Consider the following 10,968-nt stretch of genomic DNA (forward strand, 5'->3'; position numbering starts at 1 on the left):
CCGGTTGGCTAAGTGTATGTGCTCCATTTTCTCAATCGCAATGATCTGATGCACATCAGCGTAACAACGCAATTATATTTGATGCACGACACCACCTACCCCGAAATATTTCAAGGTCGTGGGTCACATCACACCATTTGTGGACCAGTCTGCCACGATAAGCCGTAGTGACATTTGGGTTGGTCACATCTTGTCCAAGCATGTAGTGCCGTGTTCGTCACTAATTTTCAGAGGGGGGCCCCACTTTTGCAATAAGACATCAGTGAGGTCCACCACCACCTTGTAAGGAGTGTTTTCACATTTGAGTATTGTCGGTGGGAGCGTATTGAAGGCCACCCTTTTAGTCCCCCCCATTGCACATGGGATGTGGCAATGCTGTAGGCAGCCCCACAAAATATCTGCACATCTCGTGTGGCACCATTAACAGGTCCCTGCAGGGTGGGCTGGTAGGAACATTGGAATTTTTCACTTCGTTAAAGTATTGAAAGGGGACGGACACATTAATCTATTGCAGGCTGGTACACTCAGGTTACAACTTCGTTCCTACCAGTAATAGGTAACTTTTCAATGCTGGACATTCAAAAGGACATAACTAAAATTGCATGAGGAAATCCAAATTAGTCAACATTCATAACTACATTTCCATACTTAAGCATAATTGGTCACAAACAAACACACCACAATTTATCATGCTTGTCAATTTTTATTTTTTTTGCTTAGAATGTTACACATGACATGCAGCGAAAGCAACTGGCAGAGGTGGGGGGGGGAAGAACCATCAAAAAAGCACTTTGGATGAAGAATCGACATTTAACTCCCTGCTACGTTAGGAAGCAAAACTGGCAAAGCAACTAAACATTAACGCGTTGTCATGTGTTAACGCTGATGGAGATTTAGCTGCTGCTGCTGCCAAGGGTGAGCTTATCGAACAGATATTCTCCCATGCCAGACTGCGATGCTCCAAGGCGCTTGAGGTTGGTGACGAAATCCCCAAGCTTTTTGATGGCCTCCACTTGCTCCTCGAGGTAGTGGCTCTCCAGGAAGTCACAGAGCTGCAGAACATTAAAAACCGCAAAACATAGTTAGGCCATTGTTAAGAGATGCCAATCGATATGAAACCTGATTTAAAACCAAGTACGTCATCAGAACGGGAAAGGTTGAGAGGCACATGCGTTCCACTATCCTTCCAGCAGTGTACCTGAGGGTCGTTCTCCTTGCTGCCAAGGGCGTGCAAATCCAGCAGCGACTGATTCACGTTCTTCTCCAGCTGCAGCGCGAGCTGCACGGCCTCGAGCCCACTGCCCCACTCGTCACGCTCGGGTTTCTACGCACACCCACACAAGGGAAATGTGAAACGTCTCTACGTCATCTTCAACAGCACAACCCCCCCCCCACCCCCCACACTTTGTGAAATGGTTTTAACTCTACTGCTATGTATGCAAGCCTTCCTTTGCGCGCACCGTATGTAGTTAACCGTGCTAATCTGTGGTGCGGGATAAGTCAATGTGTAGGCGAGACTTCACCGACGTTTTTACGTAACAATGGGTCTCTGTACATGAATTGACTTTCTGGGCATGCAGTTATTTTCACGTGATAATTGTAACCAGCCACTCCCATTGCCAGAAATGTGAAACCATTAAAATGTTTTAATCGCAAAAAAATACGGATTTTATTCTAATTTGGGCACCACTGCCAAAAGTATATTTGTGTCGTTCCAAGTCTGGCAAAAAACATACCTTCACGTCTTTGAGGACAACACGCCCGCCACGTTTGTTCTGGTAGGCCATCAGCTTCTCAGCATGCTCACGCTCCTCGTGGGACTGTTCCTTGAAGAACTTGAAGAAGTTGTTCAGCGCCACGTCATCACGGTCAAAGTAGTATGCCTGCAAATACGAAGCACAAGAGGATTATTCACGGACACGCTCTCCGTCATATTGTCAACGCCACCTTGGTGTGTATGCTGCGGGCCAAGCGCTACAGCAATAGCCCTGTGCTACTGGCTAAAATCACAAGTCACCCCCATGAGGTTACCCATGGAATTACATGCTGAAAAATTACGCGAATGTTTGCATTAAGTATCCATGGACAAATCTCCAAACTATTTTCATCAAGGCAAAAAACGCTCTGCCCTTCCCCCCCTTTTCAAACTCTTGTGGCATTTGCTCCGAAAAGCCAGCCAATGAGTAAGAAAACCATTTGGGCTGTAAGCCAGCTAGATGATTTTTTATTACATACCGTAGGCGTAAACAATCCCCTCCCCTATGCGGTCATTTCGAGCACGTTTCCACACGCCACCGATTATCGACTCACGTTTGCCCACGTAAGAAAAGTGCTTCTTTGCCTGCCAAGCGAGCCCTCTGCGGGCAAACAGCTCCCGTCTCTCCCCTATTCAATGCCCCACCTAACCCCTTCTCCCCCGTTCCAGGCCAGCTGGCCCGAGGCATCTCCAACTCGCCCAACATTCGTTAGTAACTGCAAATACTTAATAACCGCACTGGTACGCTTTCATTTATTGAAGCAACTACTCTGCTCGCAAATGTCGCTCTCTACGTGGTAATAATTTATGTTCGTTTTCTACCAAATACCCCCTTTGCCACCAAGTGTCCTAAATTACATCCCCCTCCAAATGTATCTCAACGATCGAGTCGTGACCTTCAAAGTAAGGTGACAATGCATCGTCGAGATGGAAGGGTGGGGGGGGGGATGGTTGATTCATCCAGCAGTGGATTCGAGTTTTGTTTAACCGGAGGGTCGGTCGCAACCCTTTGCGAGACGACGATTAGTCTTTCGTGTGCATGAGTGGCTTGGGTTGAGGGGGTGCTGTCGATGGGCAGTGATGGAGAGATTTAAAAAAAAAGCCCTCGGCGCGAAATACCAACTGCGTGGTCGGAAACGCAAACGACTGTAAAATACATTTAACAAAAAGGACGGGAACGCGTCAAAAAATAACGTTCACATTTCACAGACGATACAAACAGATTGGGTCAACCGCTTCAATGCGCTGCCGCTCAGATTGTTTATTCTTAAGTCTTGTAAAATCTATATTTTTTTAAACAAACGCGTCTCGCTTTTGCTGTCTATTTATTTATTTATTTCCCACGGCCGCCATTTCGCATCGCCTCGCCCCCTCCTCCCTCGGTCACCACAGACCCCGCGTCGCCACCTCATCGCCCACCACCACCACCACCCTCGATCACCATTATTACTACTTACTACCACCAGTAAACCCACCTCATCCACCTCGAAAAAAAACCCAAAAACCCAACTTCGTTCCAGATGGTGGCACGGATCAGTTTAACGACCCTCTTGCCACCCCACGAGCGAGAGAGCCCCTTTCGCGCCTCACCACCAAAAACACATTCCTTCCCTTCAAAGTTAATCGCCACGAACACTGCCCGCAGCCTCTTGCTCGCCAATAAAACCCAAAACCACATACGCGGACCTCCTCATCCCAACAAAACGCCTCGAAAACCCAATTAATTCCGTCCCCTCGTCGTCGCCCGCAACACCGCTTTTCCCGCCCGTCCGCCCCCCTCCACAGCCAGCCATTGCCTCACACACGGCCCTTGACGTTCGACAAGCTATAAAGCAGTGCTTTCTTCCTACGTGCGCAGACAACGTACTAAGTCACGTCCCATAGCCGTGCGTGTGCGTGGGGTTGTGTGTGCGTGTGTGTTTACCATGGAGAGGTAGACGTAGGAGGCCGACAGCTCCATGTTGATCTGGCGGTTGATGGCCGCCTCCACATCCTGCGCGTAATTCTGGCGAACCTGGGAAGTCATCGTGTGTCTGCTTCTACCGTTTGCGAGCGTAACAAATAAACAAAATTAATGGGTTGTTGTTGTTGTTAACAAACAGGTTGGCTTTGTGAACAGAGGGAGTTGTTTAAGTCTGCTCGTTTAACGAAGAGTTTGAGAGTCGAGGGGGTTGGTTCCGTTCAAACACTGTTGAAGCAGGAACGCAGCTCGACTGTGGCGCACGATGCCGAGCCTCCCTCTATTTATACCCAGCGAGGAGGTGGAGGAGGAGTCTACGGGAATCGCGATTCCTACCAGCGCGCGATTCTAACGACGGAATCGCGATTCCAGAGCGGTGGGCGACTCTCACACACACGCACACACACAAAAACGTGCGTGACACGAAACAAAGACGGGACAAATTGTTGGGGCAAGTGCTGTTTAGCGTGTAACAAACCTACGAAGGCTGGTACTGTGGCACAAGAGGGGGGAGGGGGGGGGGTGGCTGGCCAGGCACCACGCCCGGCCGCTTTTGTCTCCCCAGTGGTGATGTTAACACACCGCACCAGGTAGCCCACACACACAAACTCAGTGACGGGACAGATTTTTTTTATCAGAACCGGTCATGCCATCTCCATGATTGACATTGTGTGTGGGGCCTTCAACCATGAGTGAAGTGATAAGTGGAAAGTTATATCAGAACGGGGTCATGCCATCTCCCCTTTCACCATCCCGAACTGACCAGGGTGGTGAAGTATGGTCCCAAAAAAAACCCCATGACGAAACGGTGTTGTGTGTGGCCTTAATCAATTGACGGTTTGAGAATGACTGCGATATATTAATGTATATTTGTGCAGTGTGCGGGCACACAAGACAGAGTTCTGCTGATATCACGCTTTTGTAGAAACGAGACGAACTTAGAATAAAAACACACATCCGCCAATAACACTTCCTTAAAAGGTAAACCTTATGTAATAGGCCACGTTTCGAGAAATGCAAACGTCACCTAAGCCTTGTTTTGACTTTTAAAGCCAGCGCTATTAATGATTGTGCTAGCTATTGCAATAACACCACCACCACCAGATGCGTTTAATTGTGGCAGTGCGTTGGCTGTGGTACACAATCGTACATTCATTGAGTCTACATATTTATTTCCTTTAAAGGGAGTATTATTGGCACGTGTGTAGTAGGGCTTTTGATTTAAAGCAAGTCTCATTTGTATAAAAGCATACATTAGCAGAACGTTGTGCCATGTCTCCACATTAAAACACGTATTATTCTATCGGCATATTGTCTTTTCACGCCAATGCAGGTTCCTATTTCCCAGCAGTAACATGTGTTTAAGAATACATACTCTGGACCGGTTTTGACATTCTAGGTCTCATCAGCAAAGTCAGGCTTGTTTAAAAAAAGGCTGCCAGATGTTATTGCCAAGAACATATTCCTTCTCAACTAAGCAGCCCTGTTCAACGAGATAAAAGGCAATATTGTGGCTGATGATATACTGTACATGATTTGATTCCCGTTCCAACATTGCTCACTATTGATTCGTTCAAGTAACCTGACCGTTATGATGAGACAATGTATGTCGAAATCGGCCCAGAGTTTGCTTGCATTCAATACACGCTTCTGAAATAGTGGACTTGTGTAAATGAAAATATCGTTTGTACGTGGATTCTAATCTTGCGTACGATAACATGTTTGGGAGCTAAATGCCAATGTCGAGGTCTGCTAGCTACGAGATGGCTAGCAGAGCTACTTGTAAACAAACACAGCAGTGGGTATACGGAAGATGACAAATTTAGATTCGAATAAGTAATATTAAAATACTTTTTTTAAACACGCTTTAATTAAATGTACCGTACGAGTAATGGCAGAACTCCACGACTCCAGGAAGTGGCCCCGAAGCTTGCCATAAGGTATGGGACTGTGGTGATTTACAGCCAACGTCAGTTGAGCATGGACAATTAGAGCCAAGCCGAAACATAACATATAAAAAAGATTGTTAAAAATATATTTTTTTATTTGTAATGATAGAATATAGTATTGTCATCAGTATGACATACGTATACCAGGTTTGCAGTCGATACCACATTGGGAAGTGGGTTAAAAAATTGAGTTACAGAATTTGAGGATACAACAGACAGAGTGAGTTAAATAAAAGCGTGTAATAATTATAAACAAAACAGGGGATGGAATAAACTGCGTCTATGTAGTTATTCCCCCCTTAGTTATTCTTTAACAATACGGTTTGACCGTGGTACATTCTGGTTGTCACCAAGACATTCAATAGTGACCCATTCCCCACCACATTTAACCAAATATCTTGACGTTACATTACATTACACTTGAGATGTAAGTTTAACAACAAAATAAAACGGCTGCCCGCAAGGTTGCCCACGAAACCCCCCTATGGTTATTGCATGTCATCATCCTGTTACAAAATACATCCGATTGCCCGCACGGGATCGTGATGCGAAATCGTGACACTTCACTTGTGGGGGCCGCCACGCGCCCTTCGGCACCAGGCGATGAGTCAGCAACATGACCTCATGGAACAAGCATCGGGGAAAAGTCCCATCTTTCCCGACTCGAGTGCCCAATGGATTATCTTTCACCACTTAGCTCATGATGGTGTATCTGTCGTGGTGCGTGTAGTTTATATGTGCGGTACAGTGTATTGTCACGTCTGTGACACGTTCCTTATTTGTCCAATCTCGTGAGTACTGCCTTAGTTTTGTCTCGTCTGTACCGTGTGTTATTTGTTCAATTTCGTCTTGTACTGTTTGGTTCTTTCGGTAAAAGTCACGTAGGTAATAAATAAATAAAATAAAACAAAAATGAAAACACCTAAATTTAATTTAGTTGTAAATAAAATCAAACAAAAATGCAAACAACTAGATTTAAACAACTAAATTTAATTTAGTTGTTTTCATTTTTGTTTCATTCTATTTACAACTAAATTAAATAAGAATGAAAACAACTACATTTAATTCAATTGTTTTTTTTACCTACGTGACTGTACCGAAAGAACCAAAGAGTATGGATCCTTGCAGTCACGAAAACTTCAAATCTAGAATTCGTCTGTACTGTCGTATTTGTTCTGTCTGCCTTGTCTGCAATGTGCCTGTTCCGTCTCTCCTGTCAGTACCAACTAACTCAGTCCCACTGTCTCGTCTGTACTATGTGTTCTTTCTTTCTGTCTGGGTTTGCATGTTAATGACCGTCTCATATTTTTTTAATGTCTATACCCAGTAAACACGGAACGTTGGGTCAACGTTGGTCCAAAGGTTCCAACCACACGCTGCAAAAACGACGCAAGGTTGCTTCACGTTTACTGGCTAACCTGTATATGTATATAGTCGGTTCTGACTCCTTTGGCACTGCATATATCTCGTTTCTCCTGCCCGCCTTCAGTATTCGTTCCTTCCATTTCGTTATTCCCAAGAAACCCATTGCGATGGGATAATAAAAAAAAATTACATGTTTTGTTTTACACGAAATCGAAGTTACATTCGTCGATTTGTCTGTCGTATTTAGCTTAATGCAAAGGGAGTCTCTTGTTGAATGAACGAGGTGCGCGGGACACAACCGATACACGACCGCTCCCCGTCTATGTGTGTGTCACACATACACATACACGGGGAGCGGTAGTGTAGCGGTTAGTGCGCTGCGCTACCAACCTGACCACCCGAGTTTATATTCCCGATGGGCCTCCCCTAGATTGACTCAGCCTCACACGAGTACCCGGGGTGCGGTGCGGGACAACAACAAAAAACAACATCGCCACTGGGGGGAGACAAAGGCGGCCGGGCGTGGAATTCTGGCCACACACCCCCCCTCGTGTGCCGTGCCTGCCTTCATAGGTGCTCGCTATCGACACTTTCCCCCAACAGTGTGTTGTTACAGGCGACACGGGGTGTGTGTGTGTCTGTGGGGAGCGGTAGTGTAGCGGTTAGCGCACTGCGCTATGAACCTGGCGACCCGGGTTCGATTCCTGCTCACGGCCAACACCAGTGACGATTATCTGAACCGGTCCCGGGCCTCCCCTAGGTCGACTCAGCCTCAAATGAGTACCTGGTGCGGTGTGTAAACATCGTCACTAGGGAGACAAAGGCGGTCGGGCGTGGTGCTGGCCACCCACCCCCTCGTGTACCGTTCCGGCCTTCATAGGTGCTCGCTAACAGCACTTGCCCCTACAGTCTGTTAAGGCTATACGGGGGATCTTTGTCTTTGTCTTTGTGTGAGACTTTGTCTTTGTGGCACGCGCCCCAATCGGCAGCCTCACGGTGACTCGGCACTTCTCCGGCCGTGCACGTGCATCCGACGTGAGGTCACAACAACAAGGCGAGGGAGTTTGGGACCGCCCATAAATGACGTCACGCACCTAGGTAGAGGGGTGGGGGGGGGTGTCAGACATTTGTGACGATGTGTGACGAGGAGGGTGGGAGGGGGGGGTTTGAGAAATGTGACGTCGCATCAAAATGCGCAACTTTAAATAAATAAAGACAACACGTTCTACTTAAATTTTGATTTAAAGCTTTCGTGACTGCAGTAATTCATATATAAAAAACAAGTTTTTTATTGTTTTTATATATTTTATTGTTTTCCTTCAACGTGACTTTACCGAAATAGCTAAGAATACGTTCTACTTAATTAAATACACTTTTAAATACATATTCTTGGTTCTTTCGGTAAAGTCACGTAGAAGGGAAACAATAAAATAATAATGATGATTGCTTGTATTGCAGTCGAAACGTCGTGAGAATTTTATTGTTTTATATTTTTATTATTTTATTGTTTCCCTTCTACGTGACTTTACCGAAAGAACCAAGAATATGAATCCCTGCAGTCACGAAAGCTTTAAGTCAACATTTTAATGCATGTTTTCTCCTACAACATCAGAGTGCAGCGCCACAATAACAATAGTTTAACGCGATTTGAAGCATGTTTTATTTACAATATGGAAATATGGTTTGGGGGGGGGGGCAGAGCTTTGTGACGTCATATTTGAGGGGGGGGGGGGTCTGACTTTTTGTGACGCCGTGTGACGAGGGGGGAGGGGGTCAAAAATCGTCCAAAATCGCGTGACGTCATTTATGGACGGCCCCTTTGTGTAAAAACGCGTGAACTTCTTTCGCGCCGTACGTAGCCAACCGTGCTTAATCGGAGGTGTCGAGGGTGGGAGAGAAGGACAACAAACGCCTGTGGCGTTATTACATCGACTGGATCGTCTGTGGGGGGGTTGGGGGACAGGGCCCCCCGTAGCTTCATCGGATTCCCTCCAGTCTACATAAAGAATCTGAAAAAAAAACCCAATATTGATTTAATATGCCGAGTAATGCACACGCCGAGAATGTCAATGCAACGTGAACGACATCTGTAAATGTGACAAGAAAGACCCATGGTCGTGTAACATTGCAACAGACCGTAACAGCACCGCCCTGTTACGTTAGCGAGCGATGTGTCACAACCGTGACTTGGCGTATTGTGGCCTGCCGATGTGGCAGCAGCTGCACAAGTAAAGTATCATATTCTTGGTTCTTTCGGTAAAGTCACGTAGAAGGGAAATAATAAAATAATAAAAATAAAACTATAAAATTCTCACGACGTTTCGATTGCAACACAAGCAATCATCATCGGGTGTGAAAACCACAGCAGTCACGAAAGCTTTCAATCGAAAAGTAAAGTATCTCCCCCAGGAAGAAGCATTCAACAATAATTGTATAACGTCCTCGTTGAAATAAATGTTCCAGAGAAAATTAATTGGCAGAAGGAGCTGTTGCCCGAGGGGAAATAAAACTTGCAAATGTTTTTACCTCTGTACGTACTGGCGATTTGACTGAATTTAATATCAAAAGCCACGACCAACGAGTTTCTCTATAATTTAGTGTCTCAAATGGCGTAGGAAACCAAACCCGACAAAAGCGATGTCGCTATCTCATGGCCAGTTACATAAAAAAAACACCTTGAGCAACGCATTTCTGTTAACTGACACCGATTAAAATAGGAGTTAGTGGAATGTTACACTTAAAGTGTGTTTTTTTGCAACTGACATCTAGGGCCTTAATCATGCACTTTTAAGAATAAAAATAATGTATTGCCCTGTTTTTGGATGGCAAGACATTCAGCATTCATTTACGTTTGGCTTCCGTGGGCGCATGTTTAATTTGTCTCAGAGCTTCAGTCGGCACTGGGATAATTACCGGAGCGTACTTTGCTCTTCGAACGAAAAGTACAGTGTGTAAACCAAGCCTTGGTCATTCCACTGCTGGATGCTCACAATGCCAAAGACCAAAAGGACAGACGTCGGGATACTGATAATAGATCTTAGAGGCCATGTGATGGCGGTAATGGATGTGCAATCTAGCATCAAGAAAGGACGCCATTAAATCTTGACTTAAAGCTTTCGTGACTGCAGGAATTCATATTCTTTGGGTCTTTCGGTAAAGTCAAACCTTTATAAACAGTTTTCCTTTAGAAGCTAACCCCCTCTTCCTGATGACGAACGCTTGTGTTGCGATCGAAACGTCGTGGTTTTTTGTTATTTTCTTTGAACCTATCTACGTGACTTTACCGAAAGACCCAAAGAAAAAGAACGCCATTGTGAGGAGTGTTGTCATCAATGGGATGTTCACGTTACATAAGCGTATGGAATGTTTAGGTTCATTACCCCCAACATCAGAATTGTGTAGTTAGAGTATGCCTTGGCGACAAAATGGCACTGAAGTTATGGGGCGACCTTCATGACAATTTGTTGACTGCATTGATGAGCTTGGATTAATTAAAGAAGAGTCGATATTTTTTTTCAAAGTTAGCTATGAAAAATATAATTGTGAATTTTACGGGGAAGCAGAGAGATTTTTACATATATATTTTATTTTTTATTTTCGTGTCATGCAGTTATACATATTCTGACTCAGCCTTCTAAACCTTGTGGAGGTTTCTAGAAATATCTGGGTTGCCACGTGCGCTCAAGCTTCCGGGAAAGTCACGAGAACTGCCTTGTACCGGCTTGAGCAGGTGCCCTCAATAATTAATCTTTGTTTTGTACAAAGACCGGAGATCAGAACACGCCCAAGGGGACTTTGCCCAGGGGTACACACCCTGCCATGGACCCCGCCCAGCGTTGTGTTTGATGTTTATTTATTTACCGTTGTTTACTTTGGACTTGAATATCTCTCTGAGACGTATTGGAGACACTGGTATGGCAAGCAAGAGCAGCTTACCG

At 45.3% G+C, this 10,968-nt stretch overlaps 1 protein-coding gene across 1 annotated transcript; it reads right to left on the reverse strand.

Moving 5' to 3' along the window:
- Positions 1 to 683: 683 nt before the first annotated feature.
- On the reverse strand, positions 684 to 3,993 carry FTH1 (ferritin heavy chain 1). Its single transcript, XM_032958096.2, has 4 exons — positions 3,681 to 3,993; positions 1,737 to 1,883; positions 1,199 to 1,324; positions 684 to 1,052 (listed from the first exon to the last, which is right to left on the reverse strand). The coding sequence occupies exons 1-4, from the start codon at positions 3,780 to 3,782 to the stop codon at positions 894 to 896; spliced, it is 534 nt and encodes a 177-aa protein (XP_032813987.1). The 5' UTR covers positions 3,783 to 3,993; the 3' UTR covers positions 684 to 893.
- Between the last annotated feature and the right edge of the window lie 6,975 nt (positions 3,994 to 10,968).

Source organism: Petromyzon marinus, chromosome 21, assembly GCF_048934315.1.
Source record: "Petromyzon marinus isolate PM22_M1 ecotype Great Lakes invasive population chromosome 21, UKy_Petmar_22M1.pri1.0, whole genome shotgun sequence".
Classification (NCBI taxonomy): domain Eukaryota; kingdom Metazoa; phylum Chordata; class Hyperoartia; order Petromyzontiformes; family Petromyzontidae; genus Petromyzon; species Petromyzon marinus.

Coding starts and splice junctions, on each gene's coding strand:
- FTH1 (XM_032958096.2), bottom strand. CDS start 3,782: ATGACTTCCCAGGTTCGCCAGAATTACGCGCAGGATGTGGAGGCGGCC. Junction 1,325..1,736: donor TTGTCCTCAAAGACGTGAAG/GTATGTTTTTTG, acceptor GGGTGTGCGTAG/AAACCCGAGCGTGACGAGTG. Junction 1,053..1,198: donor GCAAGGAGAACGACCCTCAG/GTACACTGCTGG, acceptor AATGTTCTGCAG/CTCTGTGACTTCCTGGAGAG.